An 18,096-nucleotide genomic window follows, 5' to 3' on the forward strand; every position below is an offset into this window, starting at 1 on the left:
GGTAGCCGGCCGCTGTCGGTGGATCCGTCCACTGCAAAGATGGAGCCGCCGGCTCCATCTGTAGAATCTATACATAGATTCTATATGCATGCCCGGCTGTGTGTGTGTTACAGTACTGTAGTGTGTAAGGACCTGATGCAGTTCAGTGCGTCAGGCCCTTGTGTATAACACACTTTCCTTCGTGATTCCCCCGGGAACCGCCTCCAAGTCTGCCCACTTCTTCAGTAGAGTCAACTAGTTGCCGCGCCATCTCGGCAGCACGCAGTCTGTACTGCCGCTGTGGTGCCAAGTTTCTCTAGTCTAAGGATTTGAACAGACTGTCACTATATCATCTTGAAATTCTGATGCTAATAGTTGCTTGGACGTCACACCATCAATGGCTATACCACGTATGACTGTGTGTGGTACAAATTTTGGCAGTTTGGGTTAAAAGCTTTGGGGCAGATTTATTAAGCTTGGAGAAGAGATAAACTGGAGATAAAGCGGAGAAAAGGTAAAAGGAGCTAAAGCACCAGCCAATCAACTCCCAACTGTCTTTTTCAAACACAGCTGATGCTGTGCTTTATCTCCTTTTACCTTTTCTCTGCTTTATCTCCAGTTTATCTCTTCTCCAAACTTAATAAATCTGCCCCACAGTTCCCTGCCCCCCTACCCTAGAGGATCTCTAATGATTCTAAATAAATGAGAAAGTTAAACACACCAACAGTGAGAATAAGTTTATTTATAGCACTACCAGCTTTTAATAGAAGTATCACAAATTATTATCAACACCACAACTAAAAACAGTACAATCTGTTTTGTTTTGTTTTTCCATCACCAATTCTATTACTGTTTTCATTTCTTCTGCATTGTTTAACATTTATAGAAATCTATATCAAGGGAGATATTTTTCCCCACATGGTTTTTAAGAGGAATCTAAATAATTTGTTTTTTAATAAAAATCTTTTCACTGGAGCCCTAATAGAGAGTGTAAAGAGTGCAACAAACAAGTCTGTCTTTCTTTTTGTACACAAGTGATATATATCTAGAGACTGTTAGCACCACCCCTAATAGGTAAGGGGAGAACACAACATCGTAGTACTAACTGGGACATTGATCATTTAAAAACAATGAGATAATAACAATCTATGTGAAATTAGATTGGTGCGTTTTCCCTTAAGTGCAGTACTGCACCTCATGTCACCTGTCTGTCTCCTCCTCTAGATTGTAAGCTACTGGGAGCAGGGCCCTTTCCCTCCTGTTCTCTCAGCCCACCAGTCTTTCATCTGCAGAACTCCCCTGCTAATATGTGGATAACTCCTATGTTTACCTACATCTCTGCTGAATTGTGCTGATCATTGTTACATGGGGATGCAGTTATAATCCCGGCGGTCAAAATCCCGACACTTTCTCCCTCTATGGGTGTCCACGATACCCATAGAGGGAGAATAAATTTCGTACCAATCCCATTTCATGTGCTGTGTTTTATGTTATGTTCTGTGCATCCTGTATTATTGTGATATGTGCCATATGTACGGCGCTGTCAACCACTTGTGTCGCCTTATAAATAATATGTAATAATAAAGGGAGTCCTTTCCTATGTATTGTTGCAGCTGTTACTTTCTCGCATTGCTTGTGTGATTTATTGCTGTTTCTCTTCCCAGTTCTTCGCCTCCATGATCTCCACGTTCACCCTGAACTTTGTCCTGAGTTTTTACAACCGCAAGCCGGGAGACCTGTCCAACCCTGGTCTCATAAACTTTGGGAGGTTTGACACCGATGTGAGTCTCTCTCTGGTTGTTGTGTTTGTTTTTAGGATGCATTCTCAGCCACCAGCAATGCAAAGCACAGGACCAACACTTCTATAAAGCTCCAGGCACTGTCTGGCCAAGGTCAGCTGGGATTAGGTTTAAAATGAAACAAACTGAGAATAGTAACTGAATATTCTGCAAATATTCCCCGAGATTCTCTACATGCTGTTTCCTATTCATTTTCTTTTGTTCCCTTATTCTTAATATATCCTTTCTGTCTTTTGACATGTGGACATGTAGTCATACTGTCTGAAGATCCCATGTGTCTATTAATGTCACAGATAACAATAAATTCCACATTGCTCTATTAATGACTGCAGGATTAGACTCCCTGCAACCCTATTAAACCGGTAGATAGGGCTCAAATGTCTCTTGTCGAGTCTGTTCTGACAATACATTTACGGGCCTGATAGCAGGGCAAATTTGTTCTCAAATAGGCAAAACCATGTGCACTGCAGGTGGGGCAGATGTAACATGTGCAGAGACAGTTAGATTTGGGTGGGGTGTGTTTAAACTGAAATCTAAAATTGCAGTTTAAAAATAAAGCATCCAGAATTAACCCTGCACAGAAACAAAATAACTCGCCCAAATATAACCTCTCTAAATATGTACTCTCCCTGCACATGTTAAATCTGCCCCACCTGCAGCGCAGTATGGTTTTGCCCATTTTGAGAACAAATTTGGGGCAGCACGGATGGTGTAATGGTTCGCATTACTGCGTCACAGCGCTGAGGTCATGGGTTCGATCCCCACTATGGCCCTAAATGTGCAGAGTTTGTATATTCTCCCCGTGCTTGCGTGGGTTTACCCCGGGTGCTCCGGTTTCCTCCCACAATCCAAAAATATACTGGTAGGCTAATTGGCTTCCAACAAAATTAACCCTAGAATGTCTGAGTGCGTGTACATGTGGTAGGGAATATAGACTGTAAGCTCCACTGGGGCAGGGACTGATGTGAATGTTCAAATATTCTTTGTAAAGCGCTGCAGAATATGTGTGCGCTATATAAGAAACTGTTAATAAATAACTAAATCTAAAAATGCAGTGTAAAACTAAAGCAGCCAGTATTTACCCTGCACAGAAACTAAATAAATCACCCAAATCTAACTCTCTACACCTGTTACATCTGCCCCACCTGCAGCGCAGGTTCTGCCCATTTTGAGAACAACTTTGTCCTAGCTAGATACCTAGACCGCGGTTGGTGCAAAAGTATTTCTGGCTTCCAAAAAGGTCCTCCCAATAATATGAACACATGTATTACAATAGTATTCTGTTTTATAATGAATGTTTATTTATTTAGTCAGGCTACGCATTAGAGTCTCAATTAAAGTCACCATCTGCTTTTGATCTTTGCAAATGACTGAACTTTGTTAGGTTACGCTATCAGATTAGTTCAAAGAGCTGTGCTACAATATTAAAGTATGTGTTTAGAAATAAAGACTGTCTGTTTTCCTGTGCGGTGGGGCATATAAATACAATCTATATAGCCCTGGCTGCCGCCACTGCAAACTTATACAATTTAATTGAATCTTCATAAATTAGGGTAGAAAACATCCACATTTTTGAGTGTCTGGTTTGAGGGCCTCGAGAAACCGAGCGGAGAGGACACACACGGCTAATTGTTCTTGGAACAAGCCTGGAATTGTGTGCAGCTCGTTACATCACGGTGCCCCTGGATTATAGGGTCAGATCATTAAACCTATATTATAGGAATGGAGATGCACAAGTCAGGAGTGGGTCTTATGATTGTGCTGACATTTCTCTGTGTTCCGTACTTGGGACGCCCCCATTGCCGGCAGTGAACTTGCCAGTTGCTGAAGGCTTTTACTGCCAGGATTATTAATACTCTCAGCCATAAGTGAACTTCAGCAGCTGTACAGTAATGCTACATCAATGACTGTTTTTAAGCGACTATGTGTGAACCTAATGCATGGGTCCACCAGGGAAATGCAGTCCTATTCCCTTATTTATTAAGACTAAGAAACTGTTGCCGATTAACTGATTAAGAACCAGGGTCATCCGTAAGGCACGAGTCACTGTCAATGGCACAGTGCACCCAGCCTGAACAGCCCACCACTGCACTGCCGATACCTCCCGGACTGCATGGCTCCGCCTCCTCCTCCTGGTTTTATGCTGCCTACACATGGTACAATTTGACATGCGGTTTTGACTATATAGTCAAAATCGAATCGGGATTGCATAGACGTCGAATGGAGACAGAACATGTTTTGGTACTTGTGAGTTATCTGGGCGTCCGATTTTTTGATTGTATGCCTTAAGTTAAGGCATACAATCAGATGCGATGCGATATCGCATCGCATGCGACCATCGGATGCGATGACCCGATTTTTCCATAGGAATCAATGTTAAAATGGACTGAGTCCATTTTAACATGGAATTCAATGGGAAAAAGGGGTCCTTTTCATACCCCTACTATCCAAGTGGGCATGGAGTTGGATATAAACCTGTGGCGAGCGTAGCGAGCCACCGAGCCCGAAGCGTGGCGAGCGAAGCGAGCCCCGCGAGGGGACGGTATTCCGTGTCCCCTCGCGGGGCTCGCCACGCTTCGGGCTCGGTGGCTCGCTACGCTCGCCACAGGTTTATATCCAACTCCATGCCCACTTGGATAGTAGGGGTATGAAAAGGACCCCTTTTTCCCATTGAATTCCATGTTAAAATGGACTCAGTCCATTTTAACATTGATTCCTATGGAAAAATCGGGGCATCGCATCGCATCCGATGGTCGCATGCGATGCGATGCGATGTCCCGATCCGACCCGATTTAAAAATCGGACGCCCGGATAACTCACAAGTACCCATGTTTTTAAGCTATCATCTATGTGATGCTGATGCGCGCTCCCTTTCAGCTGAAATCGAAAAGCCAAATAGACAGTGCAGCAATGACTTTATAGTGCAGTTTGAATGTAGATCGTAGGAATTATATGTAAATAGCACATGAGTTAGCAAAGATTGCATAGTAATCGAAACTTTTAGTCGACTAGCAAAGGAATCTCACCATGTGTACACGCCATTACTTCTGTCTTTGCAGCCAGGAGACGTCAATCATTTTAGCCAATAGCAACAGAGCATGTCCTCGGGGACGTAGCCACTCGGAGAAAGTGAGCCCCGTCCTTATTTTCAAGTAAAAAAATGCGATAAAGAGCATTTTTGTGATCCCTGGGGGTGGAAACAGGTCATTTTCTGGTAGGATCAGGGAAAACACCAGTGTTCCCAGGCATTTTAGGGGAAGGCCTGCTCCAATTGGGTGCCGGACGCGTTCCAGACAGTCTAGATCCCGACAGTCATTTGCCCGACAGCCACCCGCTATTTTCCCTCGTGGGGGTCCACGACTCCCATAGAGGGAAATTAGAATAGGTGGCTCGCGTAGGGAGCCACCGTGCCCGCAGCATGGTAAGCATAGCAAGCCCGCAAGGGGCTTTTTTGCGCTCGCCATGCTGTCTGAGTCCGGCCAGTCGGGCTAATGACTGTCGGGATCCCGACTGTCGGAGTCACATACCACACCCATCCAATCCCAGTCAATCTGATTTATCGCCGCCGAGTAAGTCCTGAACTATGCAAATACTGCACACAGTGGAAAGATCATTCGATAGTGAGTGTCTTGTGTATGAATTTGCTGCTATTTGCCGATGGATGGAATTTTTGCAAGCTGTGTACATCGTTCTGCAGGCCTGCATGGGGCGGGATTTCACTCTGGCTGGGCGACTGTTACCTGATCGCAGGGTTCTGCCAATCAGCAGCCCAGCGATCAAGTCTGAATAACCCCCACTATCTGTTCAGCTCACATAGTGACCGGCTCAGCAAATGCCCTGGATAATAGTGAGATGATAGGAGGGGTCCTCGCTACTGTTGCGTCTCGGGTGTGTAAATGGTTAGAGAGGGAAGAGCCCAGCTATCACTCAGTATTGATGTCTTGCTATGCATTGTTGTTTTGCAGGAAAACAGCTACAAGTACTTTGAGCTTCCAATCTTCATTGGGATGGGTGCAGTGGGTAAGTTTGAGCAGACAGCAAGTAAAGTGATGGACTCTTCTGCCACAAAGTTATATAAAAGCGTATATTGGGGCAGGTGTATTAATCCTGCTGAAGAGATAAAGTAGAAGGTGATAACGCAACAGCCAATCAGCTATGTTTAAAAAAAAAAAAATAATAATAATGAGTTAGGAGGTGATTGGTTGATGCGTTCTCACCTTCCACTTAATCTCCACTTTCTCTTCACCAGTCTTAATACATCCGCCCCATTGGGCATATGTAATATCATGCAAGTTCGCCTGAGGTGTTTTTTTAAAGCGGCAATCCTTTTAAGTCATGGTTTGGCCTTGCAAATGATTGCCGCTTTAAAAAACAAAAACAGTAAGTCTGGCATCCCGTACCTCTGGCGCTATTCAGTATGCCCCATTTTCTTACATTCACATAGTAAATGACTAAATGTTCCATTTGGCTAGTGATGGTGAGTAAACCACCACCACATCTGTCATCTTCAACCTATGACCTAATGAGTGTTTAATTTAGCCATTTATGTAAGTGGCAGAATTGGCTTGGGCATGGGGGCTGAGGGTCCATTTCATCATGCATGAGGAGGGTTAGCAAGGTCGCATGATAACCGCACTGTTAACGGTTCTGTCTTTTCGGATCAAATTATCTGGCAGTACTGTTGTGTTTCTTCCACAGAGAAGCATCTGGCCAATTGCTCATTTGATGCTGCAGTATATACTTGGTCCTTAAAACCACTATTATATTGCTACTTGAGGAGTTGGGGCTAAGAGACCATCATTACCGAATGTTCTTTATTTTAATATTATTTTTATTATTAATATTATATTGTTTAATCTTGTCACTTTGCAGCTGTAGTCCCATAATAGTTTCTTGGCCTAGGCCTTGTAAATGAGTCGCCAGTGACTGTGCTTCTCTTTATTGCATTATGTGACGCCTTATTCCTTTCTTGGTCTGGCAGGTGGCATGCTGGGAGCTCTGTTTAATGCCTTGAACAACTGGCTGACCATGTTCAGGATCAGGTAACCTGAAGTTCCACCATTTATCTATTCATGCTGTCTTTTTTGCTTGAGTCTTTGTTTTCCTACAGACCCCACGTCGTGTACTTCATTTTTATATGTTTGAGTTATTTACATGGACCACCTATGGTCTATAGGTCATAGAGTTCAAGTGCAGATGATGATAAGATCTAAGTGGTCTGTGTCACAAAGCATTGTCCACACTGACCTTAGCCGCAACCAGTTAGTTAGCATTTCAGTTTTGCTTTGATTCTAGGCGGGTAATTTCTGAAAATTGTCCCATTTGCCAGAATGGAGGACCTGTGACTTTTTTCTAGTGCAGCTTAAAAAAAGGGGTGGTCTTCTGTGTTGCCTCCATCAATAGTTACAAGCCATCAATGACGGGTAACCATTCTGTATATTGCCATTGATGGGTTTCCCAATGTTTCTAAAAATGCACTGATCTGTGACTGACAGCTGGTCCTGCGAAGGAGGCGGGACATCCTATTTACACTGTATAAGAGCTAGCGGGTGGTGCAGGGAGGCTGGCTCACAGCCAATCATATGCGGCAGTCCCAACCCTCAGGGCTCATTGAAAATATCATTCATGCAGCTACTATCAATGTCAGGAAACCAACTATCTACATCTTTGATGGTAAAAGTATTTGGCAGATGAACATCCCTATTAGAAAGTAGACATCTGACAATATCTGAGGAGCAGTAGGGATGGTCATTGTTGCCATTGCCATCAACGGTTGCCATCGATGGCAATAGTGCAATTGGCTATAGATAGGTGAAAATATTGTTGGTCATCCATTGTGTTTGATCAAAACACAGGGGTGTGGCTTCGTGGTTGTCGAGGTGGAGCTATGCTCCATGTTCCGGCACTTTAAAAAAAAAAAAGCAAATCATTGGTTTTGCTGTGCCATAGATGGAGGGAAACAATCTGTTTCTCCCCCATCATTGACAAAAGTATTCAACATCGGCCATAAACCATTTTTTGCTAAATATTGTCCCAGACTAGAAAACTGGAACCCTGCTCGCTTTGGGTGTGTGTATCAACCAAATCTCATTATCATCTGGTGCATCCAGCACTCAGCCATGCTAACACCTTAGTCAAACCTTATTGCCCCCATACATTACTGCAAATTCTCCAGGGGTAGGAATCTCAGCCGATCCTGCCTTTTGCATGTGATCCTAGCAAGTGCTGCCAGAGGCTGTCCGATCCACTTCCTACATGCGCCACTTGTGATCTAGAGGCTCTGATCCAATGCAAACTGGACCACACATCAGATCTAAAACACGGGATTTGCTCAATTCCAAGTTTACTTGTAGAGTTTGAAGTAGGAATAATGAACTTGGGCCTGTTTTTATTTATGGTTGGCCATTGAAGGAAATCTTAATGCTACAGCATACTATGATGATCTAGAGCAGGCATGTCCAACGTTGGCCCTCCAGATGTTTTGAAACTACACATCCCAGCATGCTTTGCAATAATTTTAGCATTCTCTAATAGCAAAACTGTGGCAAAGCATGCTGGGATGTGTAGTTTCACAACATCTGGAGGGCCAACGTTGGACATGCCTGATCTAGAGCATGGGTCTTCAACATGTGGCCCTCCAGATGTTGTGAAACTCCAACATGCATTGCCACATTTTTTCCTATAAGAGCATGCCAAAACTGTCAGGGCATGCTGGGACATGTAGTTTCACAACATCTGGAGGGCCACAGGTTGAAGACCTGTGATCTAGAGAATTGTTTGCTTACAACTGTATGCAGCCGGTTTCACGGGGGGAGGTTTACCCAGTGGGATCTGGGAGAACGTGACTGGCCTGCACAAAACCTTGATGCCAACCTCATTGTGTGCCTTTGAGTTACACTGCCAGCTGTGGGCCAGGCTTGATCACCTGACAGGCTGAATAGATTAGAAATTCTTTCTAAAGGGCTGGAGATGGTTATAGCTCCCCAATGGGAACCGACTATATTAATGCACATGATATTAGGATAATATGTTCAACATAGGAATGTTTGTGTGTCCACATACCTTTACCTATGTAGTATACAGATTATGGGGGTAGATGTATGAAGCCATGAAAAGGGAGGACACGCGATCAAGTGCCTGGTACTCACTGCAAGATAGATCTAGTGAGATCTTGCCGTGTAAAAATAAAGCATTCAGTATTTTCCCTGCACAGAAACAAAATAACTTAAATCTAATTCTCTCTGCACAAGTTACATCTGCCCCACCTGCAGTGCAGCATGGTTTTGACCATTTGAGAAGGAATTTGCCTTTGCAAGTGAACCAGAATAAGGGCGTAAGGGGTAGATGTATGAAGCAGGGAGAAGTGATAAAGTGCTTGGTACTTTTATCACCAGCCAATCAGCTCCTAGCTGTCCCTTTTTAAACCCAGCCTGTAACTTAACATTCAGGAGTTGATTGGCCGGTGATCATAATAAAGTACCAGGCACATTATCACTTCTCCTCCCTAATCACTGCTTCATACATCTACCCCATGGTACCTAAAGAGAACCTGTCTTTGCTATTCCTATAGCTCTGGGTAAGGTTTTACGGGTTATTTTGGATTCTGGTAGCACCCTGCAGTATCAGTTTGAAGTCTGCTGTGTGCATTAAAGTGAATCCTGTTTTATATAAATAATTCCTAGGATGATAGTGTCGGATTCTGATGCTGAATTATCCTACTGGTTGGGTTGTAGGAATTTTGGGTCCAACACGTTCTTTCGGGTCCGAATTCGGGACCGTTTTGCATGGTGAGGGGGTCTGTGCATGTGCGAATATGGCCAAGTGCAAACCACCTGTGAGAATGCCTGTCATGGGCGGTAGCAGGGGGAAGGCCCAGTGTTTTATAGGTGTCCCCTTAAAAACGCTGGTCATTCCCCAGGCGGACGTCAGCACACATCCCCGTTTCAGCAATCTGCGAAGATACGCAGAATGGCAAATAGGTCTGAATCAGGCCCTTTATCGTTAATATTTTTTGTTAACAAAAGTGTTTTTGTTTTCCCCCCATTTAATGTCCTGCTTTTTGCATTAGACTCCTGGAGAAGGACTTTGTTTCCAGCAGTAAATGGATAAATGTTATTTAATCCCTTCCTTGGTCGGATTGTTATGTTTGTCATCTATACATAATGGTTTTGCCACAGATTTCAGCCTAAATGTATTTTTAGATTAGTAGAGGAACTTAAATCCATGGATGATGGATGTGAATGATATGTACACTTAGTGTGTGGGTGCCTATTTCGGATGAAGGGCTGTTACAGAGCTTAATACCAATTACGGAAACAGACGTACAGACTACCGGCCTGGTTCTGAGTTATTTGCAATGATATTCAGGAAATTGTCCCATGTTGTGGCTGATATTTTTTGGCAAAAGACACAGACATTGCACCGCATCATCCTGCTAAGAATCACGGCCCTCAATGAGTTGTTACTTTAGAATTTTTTTAAATTCATTACGGGACTTATGTTATTGATATATTATGTGGTACAGTACCGCATGCTCTGGCCTTGTGGCCTCTACACATGGAGCAATTTAGGGGCATTTTCTAAGAAATCACGTGAGATCGCTTAGAAAATCCCCCTACATCGCTCCGTGTGTAGGGACCATAGAGATATGTGGCCCCGGGAGTCGCTATCACCCGGCGATTAATATCCAGTACGCTGAATATTAATCGGTCAGGGCCAGTGTTCTCACTGGAGAAGTCTCGACCAGAAAGATCGCTCAGAGCTGACGCATCGCTCAGAACACTCAGCAAATCTCTGTGTGTGTAGGCCCCTTTTACTGTTCTATCTCTAGGTATGTACTGCCCACTATTGTAGGTCCTGGGAAGGCTCTGGCTGCGGCTCACAGCAGACCATGTTCCCGGCTGAGCTCAGTAAAATTGGAGAGTAGTAGGTTCTGGGGTGACCGTAAACTGTGCAGTTATTAAAACACATTTCACGATATATTATTTGAATATGTTGCTGTATAAAGGTCGTCTTTAAATAAAAATAAAAAATTAAACTTAAGTTTGGTTTATCACCTTTAGTAGGACCGTTTCTGGGATTTTAGTTTTGGGCAGAACCTCGGTTTTCACTAGTGAGTTACTTTCAGTATTATTTAAGTACTCGGCTCATCTTGTCACCACCACAACTTAACTGCTCCAATTGTATCATTAAAAAAAAAAAAACAGAATAATTAGTTTTGTGTGGTTTTTTTTAGATATTATTTTTTTTTTTACCATGTAAATATTAGATTTTTATATAGACCTCACCCTTATTAGAATGTTAGAATTGAGGCTGATGATTATTCTCCTGCCATACTGGATTAAAGTAATTTGTGGACTGCGTAATGGTTGATGATCTTTCTCCACAGGTACTTGCACAGCCGGGGCTTGCAGGTGATTGAAGCCATGTTGGTGGCCGCTGTGACAGCCGCTGTGTCCTTTGTTATGATTTATTGCTCCTCAGACTGCCAACCGGTGCGGGAGGGATCCGTGGAATACCCACTACAGGTACAGAGCCATTGTGGTTGTATTTCTGCATGTGGAAGTATGGGTAGCCTTAAGGTGGATACTGGGTCTACTCATGTTGTAGGCTGCTGCTGCTGCTGCTGTTGTGTATGACCAGACTGAGGATTGTGGTGGTATTTGCACTTTGTTGAATGTCTGTTTCCCTCAGCTGTTCTGCGCGGATGGAGAGTATAACGCTATGGCGTCTGCATTCTTCACCACTCCGGAGACCAGCGTCCGCAGGCTTTTCCATGATCCAGCAGGTAAGGCCACCGCAGTATCTCTTAGTTTAGACCCCTCTATTCGGGTCTCTACTCTATGTGGAAACATGGCTTTGCCAAATTATCATGTCAAACATTTACAGTGTCTGAATTTTTACTATGTTATATATATTTTAAATAAAATTGTTTTACAAATCACAAAACATTGTACCCACTATTAAGTCTTGCACTAAGGTGGGTGGAGGTTTTATCTCAAGCGCTCTCTATATCCATTTCCACACACACACACACGTATATGTTTGTTTCCTAGCACGGTGCCCATCGCATACCATAAGGCATGCGATGTTACGCGATGGCAGCCGATGTTATACAATTTTAAATTGTATACCATCCCATTGTATGCCATATACAATGGTATACGGTTTAAAATTTGTATAAGCACCCTAATGGGTGTTTTCAATGTTAAATGTGCCCCCTATAAGATAATTTAATTGTATAGGCACCGTAATGGCGGCGGTACGCGTCCTCCAACCTTTTCATACCCCCACTATCCACGTCGGCATGGAGTTGATTTTAGACAGTGTGGCGAGCGCAGCGAGCCACCAAGCCCGAAGCGTGGCGAGCGGACGTGGAATACATGTAAAGTAATACGCGTCCCCTCGCGGGGCTTGCTGCGCTCACCACACTATATAAAATCAACTCCACGCCGATGTGGGTAGTGGGGGTATGAAAAGGTCGGAGGACGCGTACCGCTGTGATCGCCACGCTTCGGGTTGGCGTTGATAGTGGGGGTGCATTTAACATTGTAAGCACCCATTAGGGTGCTTATACAATTAAAAATCATATAGGGGCTTATACAATTGCCGATGGCAAATTTCTGATGTCATTGGGAGATCAACCGTGTTGGTGATTTACATAAAAATTCTGATCCTGCTGTAGAAAAGGGGAACATGCCGACATGGCTTTGTGTAGGGCTTAGTCACACAAGTGTTCTGCTGGCAGCACTGCAGTGTCTCTGCACTTATTCAAGGGCCCAGTTTCATACCTGCCCATATAGACTATACCCACCTATCGCTCAGTGGGTGGGGCATCACCAAAGAACTTGTGTGAGCGAGAAATAAATATTATGTCACCTTATATGTCCTGCACAGGTTCCTTTAACCCTCAGACCCTGGGCCTCTTCACCCTGATATACTTCTGCCTGTCTTGCTGGACGTATGGCCTGACTGTATCTGCCGGCGTGTTCATTCCTTCTCTACTTCTTGGCGCTGCATGGGGGAGGCTCTTTGGAATCCTGTTGACAAACATTTCAAACGAGTCCATTGTAAGTTCCTTGTGTCACCTGGGAAATGTCCCAGCTATTATATTTGGTTATCAGATTACCTTGTATATTTATCCCAGGTAATGAAAGACTAACACTGTTTCCTACCTCTACGTGGGGAATTCAAATGTTTGCACGCTGGCGCCACTAAATGACAGATCGTGCTGTGTGTATGCACTTTTACAATACCAAACCCTGCCTTATTATTGTGCGCCACTTATAGGTCAGGCCACCTGCTGGTCAGATGCGGTAATGCGGCAGCTTTGGTAACCGTGCTTTCAACAGGACAAGCATGGTGGTTTTTGTAGGTGAAGGGGATTATGTCGTTTCTAAGCAATGTGAACAGCTTTGGTGTACTACTCTAGTGTTTGCCATTGCATAAAAGAAAGAAAAAGGTAAGAATATAAGTCATTGTTTGCATTGCATTAGACCACGTCACCGGATGCAGTAGGTAACTGCTTTGCAAGTAAAGTGTGATCATCCTTGGACATAATGATGTTACTAATCCCTTTTTTTCCCCTTGTGCAGTCATGGGCCGATCCTGGGAAGTATGCACTGATGGGAGCCGCAGCGCAGCTGGGTGAGTGTTTCAGCAGATGGAGGAAATGCACGCAAGGCTGTCTGTTGTATCCTGTTGTGTGGAATGTGAGTGTTTAGTAATTCTCTGTGTGACTGCCAGGAGTGTATAAGCAGATGTAGGGACAAAGGGTCTGATTCCAATGTGGAATGATCTGCTGTCTCTGCTGCTTACATGGAGGCAGCAGTGATGGCACTAATCTGGTAAGGCAGCAGGCGATGTCGCGTCTCTTACTGCATTACTGATCCGAGCTGCATCCTAGGATGCAGAATCTGATTGGTTGCTAAGGGCAACATCCCCACATTTCCGTTTTAGAAGCTTTAGTAAATGTGCCCAGTCTTCAGTGAAATAGTAGATGGCATACACAAATGGCTGGGGCTGGACTGGTGGTTGGTGAGAGGCTTGTCAAGATGCTTGGTCTACTCAACTGGTTCCTGTTTTCCTTCCCAGGTGGCATCGTAAGGATGACCTTGAGTCTCACCGTTATCATGGTAGAGGCCACTGGAAACGTCACCTATGGTTTCCCAATTATGCTTGTCCTCATAACGGCCAAAATAGTTGGAGACATCTTTATTGAGGTAAGAGCCCTGTGTGTGAGTAGGGTGCAATAGGCAGTAAGAAAATTTATATTAAAAAGTTACTTTTCACAATTGCACCTGTACATGACATATAGGGATGATGATATAATTATATTGATATGGATATTAGACCTTGAGAAAGATCTATGTATTGAAATGCATTGGTTTAATGGCATTGCTCTAAGGTGGGCCACTGTGGTGAAAACCCAAACCAAGGTACTTGCTTGAATTCTGATATTTGAATGCACTGATCCAGGCTATCTTTTTTCATTTATTTCATTCTTTAAGCATCACCCTAAACCTTGGCTTTTTGGAACTTCTGGGGCCCACAGACCAGATGATTAAAGCCCCATTTTCCCCATGATAGGGGGGATTACACTTGTGGTCTGTTTTGGATTACTGGACTATTTGTTCATTTAACTTGTTTTAACCTATTTATGGTTTTTACATATGAGGAACAATTAAAGTATTTAAAAAAACAAATACTGTATGCGGCCTGTTTAAAAAAACTAAGAAACCTTAATACAATTAATTTCCCCTACTAAAGTGTTAGTTAGGTATTCCCCTATATTAAAGAAACCTTTATGTTTACTCTAGTCTGCCATATTGTTAGTGAAAAATATGTTTGATACATACATATACCTTCAAGGAGTTCCAAAGTGTGAATCTGGTGAGGGACTTTTTTTTCAAAATATGTTTTATTGAACCTCATATAACACCGTTATTACAAGCAATAGAACTGGAAATATGACAATATTCAATGAGGATCAGTCCACATTTTTCCAAATTTTCCAAACAAAAAACCCAACATATATCGTAGGTAAAGAAAGATATAATACAAAAGGCATGGCATGGCAACTTCATCGGTCATATGCCAATGGCTTAGACAATGATTTATACACAACTATACCGTGTCCGAGGACATTGCCCATCTTTATTAGAAAACACGCCACTATTTTAAAGATTTCATTCTACACTTGACACTGTACACACAATATGTGAGTATGGTAAGTCAGATCACAGATTTTATCATTTTAAAACAAATTTTGCACCCATTATCTCCCTGATGTTTCCACACACATCTTCGCTTTTATTTTTTATTTTCATGAATGACTACCCCATGAGGAGAGGATATGGGAAGGAACAAGACTCCCGCACCTTCGTAGCCAATGTTCACCTCACATAAATGACCTATGGCTCTCTGCGGTTTCCATGTCTCAACTGTGCGATTTGTCCAATCACAATATATGTTCACCACAGCAGCAGTTCAAAAATACTTCCACCTTCCTTCTGCCTAAATGCCAAAAATCATCCCTTTTTGCAACTTTGATAACGAGTAATACTGTGTGCGCGGAGGACCTATCGCACACATTATATACCCACCAAGCCAGCGCACAACAGGAGACATATATACGTCATGGGCTACACACTGCCAATGTCAATTGTAGGCGGTGGTCATAATAATGTGACTGTGTATTAATTTCTGCGACCTGATTTCTATCTCTTTGCAGGGTCTCTATGATCTTCACATTAAGCTGCAGAGTGTCCCGTTCCTGCATTGGGAAGCTCCAGTCACATCTCATTCCCTCACTGCCAGGTCAGTACAAACACTCACTCTTACGCTGTGTATACACGGTGAGATCTTGTGTTCGATTTTTAACTATATAGTCAAAATCAAATCGAATGGACATCAAACATTTTTCAGCCTCATTCGATGCTGATTCAATCCTGATGTGCGCGTCCATTTAGTGTAAATCGATACGACTGCAGGCAAGACTATATAGTACAGATCTGTACTATACAGTCCAAATCGTACACTGCGTATCATTCAAATCAATCACAAACGAATCAGGACGAATCTCATAGTGTGTGCACACCTATCTTCATTAATTTACTAAAAATGTAAAAACGTATTGTAGTCATTGTACCCTTCTTTTTTTTTTTTTTTTTTCTTTTTTTTTTTTAATTCGTGTAGACATAAAATTTGATTGTATTCTAATCGACTTCTCCGGAATTATAAACTGTAAGGCATATTTGTTAGGAAAGGTGGTGATGACCATTTCGATATGGTAATGGTTTCGATGCCTTTGTATCTAAAAACGTAAAAAGATGGTACTGGTGTAGGCCAAGTGCAGCATGAAAATATGATATATTACAAAGTATAAGAGAACCTTCTAATCCACCTCAACAACAAAAATGGTGCAGCCACGGAACACCTGGGCACGCGCTCATGTGTTCTGGGTCAACATGGGGTTTGTATTTAGGTGTGTGTCGACAAATGTTGCAGTGGACACCGTAAAAGTGTTTTGCATCCCCCTGCGCTGGTCACACTATTATATTCCCCCTCTATGTCCACTGGGATGGTAAAGTATGGATCATGAAAAACCCATGTTGGCCTTTTTCATGTCGACCTAATGAATGTCGACCATACGAGCACATACCAAGTTCTGACTGCTCCTCTCTCTGCTGCGCCCGGCTGCTGCATGCTCTGCTACGACTGGTAGTGACAGGTCTCGCACACATGGGTGCACGCTTTGAACAATCAGGCGGAAGTGACTTCAGCGTTTTGGGGAAGTGCAGGAGGAGCACAGCGCTACCAGAAGAGAAGTAATTACAGACTAATTAAGGAAATTGGAAGACTCCAATAGCTTTTTAGACATCAGTGCGTACCCAAGGGGTTCTGAAGCAAGTCCGGACAGTTTTTCATTCAAATAACTATTTCAGGGGAATAAAATTAGACTTTCTCTGAAGCTGCACGTAAAAAGGGCTGCGCTATCTTCTACAATAATCACCGCTGTTCATTTTCTCCGCTTCAGCTGGATTGGAAAATCCCAGCACTGCTCGAGTTTACAAATTATCGCCTGCAATTGATATATTCCTCATCCTTTTTTAATAGAAATTGTTGGATTGAGGTATTTGGCAGGATGAATAATGATATTCTAACACCAAAGGTAGATACTAGCAATATGGTGCCTGTAAACCATTGCCTGGCAAAGGGAATCAAAAGAAAGAATGGGTGTAAGTGTCACTGTCATAGCATTTACTTTTTTCTGTTATGATGGTGTTTTTCTGCCCTCTTGTGGTCAGTATGTGTTATTGCATGGCAATCTTCATATGTTGCTTATTATACCCAGCACAGCATTGCAAACTCTTATTCTTTTTAACAAGCTTGTTGATATGAAGGCTTCTGATGTATATTTGAAGATTCTCATATTCAGCAAGATGTTGGATTCCTCTATTCAACCATATGAACCATTTGATGTATAGTGTGAGGCATTAACACTAAAGATTAGAACCTGGGAAATTTATCTGTGATCTGTATGTACACAGGATCTATAAATGGAGTTTGCAGCTACACATCCCAGCATGCCCTGCCACAGTTTAACTGTTAAATCATTGTAAAAGGGTGGCAGGGAATGCTGGGATGTGTAGTTCCACAGCAGCTGAAGTGCCTTCCCATGCTCTATTTGCACATCTCCATTCTTTGAAGAACACTTTACGTCTTGTCCAACAAATGCTTGATATCCGAGAGCACTAGCATGCACTAAATTGCACAGTACATGTAGATACAATGCCACATATCTCCATTCTGTACTCACCCGCTGGTGCTTTATTATAGGGAAATAATGAGTACCCCGGTCACCTACCTGCGCAGGAGGGAGAAAGTCGGCATCATCGTGGACATCCTGAGCAAACCTACATCCAACCACAATGGCTTTCCTGTGGTGGAGAACAATGGACAAACCGGCGAGGTGAGGAGGGGGCTATTCACAAAGGGATTATATCCAGGGGGGAAACTCTGTATTGGATAGATTGATAGGACCTATAGTGAAGTATAAAGCTTACATGACCTGAGCTTGGTGGAATCTATCTAGCCCCAATAATGCTACAGTCCTAGCAGAAGGCGTCCCTATTGTCCAAGCTATTAGACGATCTACTGTGTGAATGACAAGTGACCAAGCTAGCCCAAAACATAGAACAATATCCAGGACAGGGAAGGTGATCCCTCCATCCTGTTTTGGAGCTTCCTCAATGTTTTGATGCGAATGAGTAGTTCAAGGTTGATGGGTGTTATGCACGGTGGGGCTTTGGTTTAC

At 43.1% G+C, this 18,096-nt stretch overlaps 1 protein-coding gene across 2 annotated transcripts in view; it reads left to right on the forward strand.

Annotated features, from left to right (window-relative positions):
• CLCN7 (Cl-/H+ antiporter 7) overlaps positions 1-18,096 on the forward strand; it is a 56,347-nt gene that overhangs the window by 29,796 nt on the left and 8,455 nt on the right. For both annotated transcript variants that reach the window (XM_083152988.1, XM_083152989.1), the window contains 10 exons: positions 1,644-1,760; positions 5,744-5,798; positions 6,760-6,820; positions 11,167-11,305; positions 11,472-11,565; positions 12,675-12,847; positions 13,373-13,424; positions 13,872-13,999; positions 15,511-15,596; positions 17,619-17,751. In XM_083152988.1, the coding sequence (XP_083009114.1) occupies positions 1,644-1,760; positions 5,744-5,798; positions 6,760-6,820; positions 11,167-11,305; positions 11,472-11,565; positions 12,675-12,847; positions 13,373-13,424; positions 13,872-13,999; positions 15,511-15,596; positions 17,619-17,751 (1,038 nt within the window). The remainder of the gene's footprint in view (positions 1-1,643; positions 1,761-5,743; positions 5,799-6,759; positions 6,821-11,166; positions 11,306-11,471; positions 11,566-12,674; positions 12,848-13,372; positions 13,425-13,871; positions 14,000-15,510; positions 15,597-17,618; positions 17,752-18,096) is intronic.

Source organism: Crinia signifera, chromosome 7 (assembly GCF_055691185.1).
Source record: "Crinia signifera chromosome 7, ASM5569118v1, whole genome shotgun sequence".
Taxonomy (NCBI): Eukaryota; Metazoa; Chordata; class Amphibia; order Anura; family Myobatrachidae; genus Crinia; species Crinia signifera.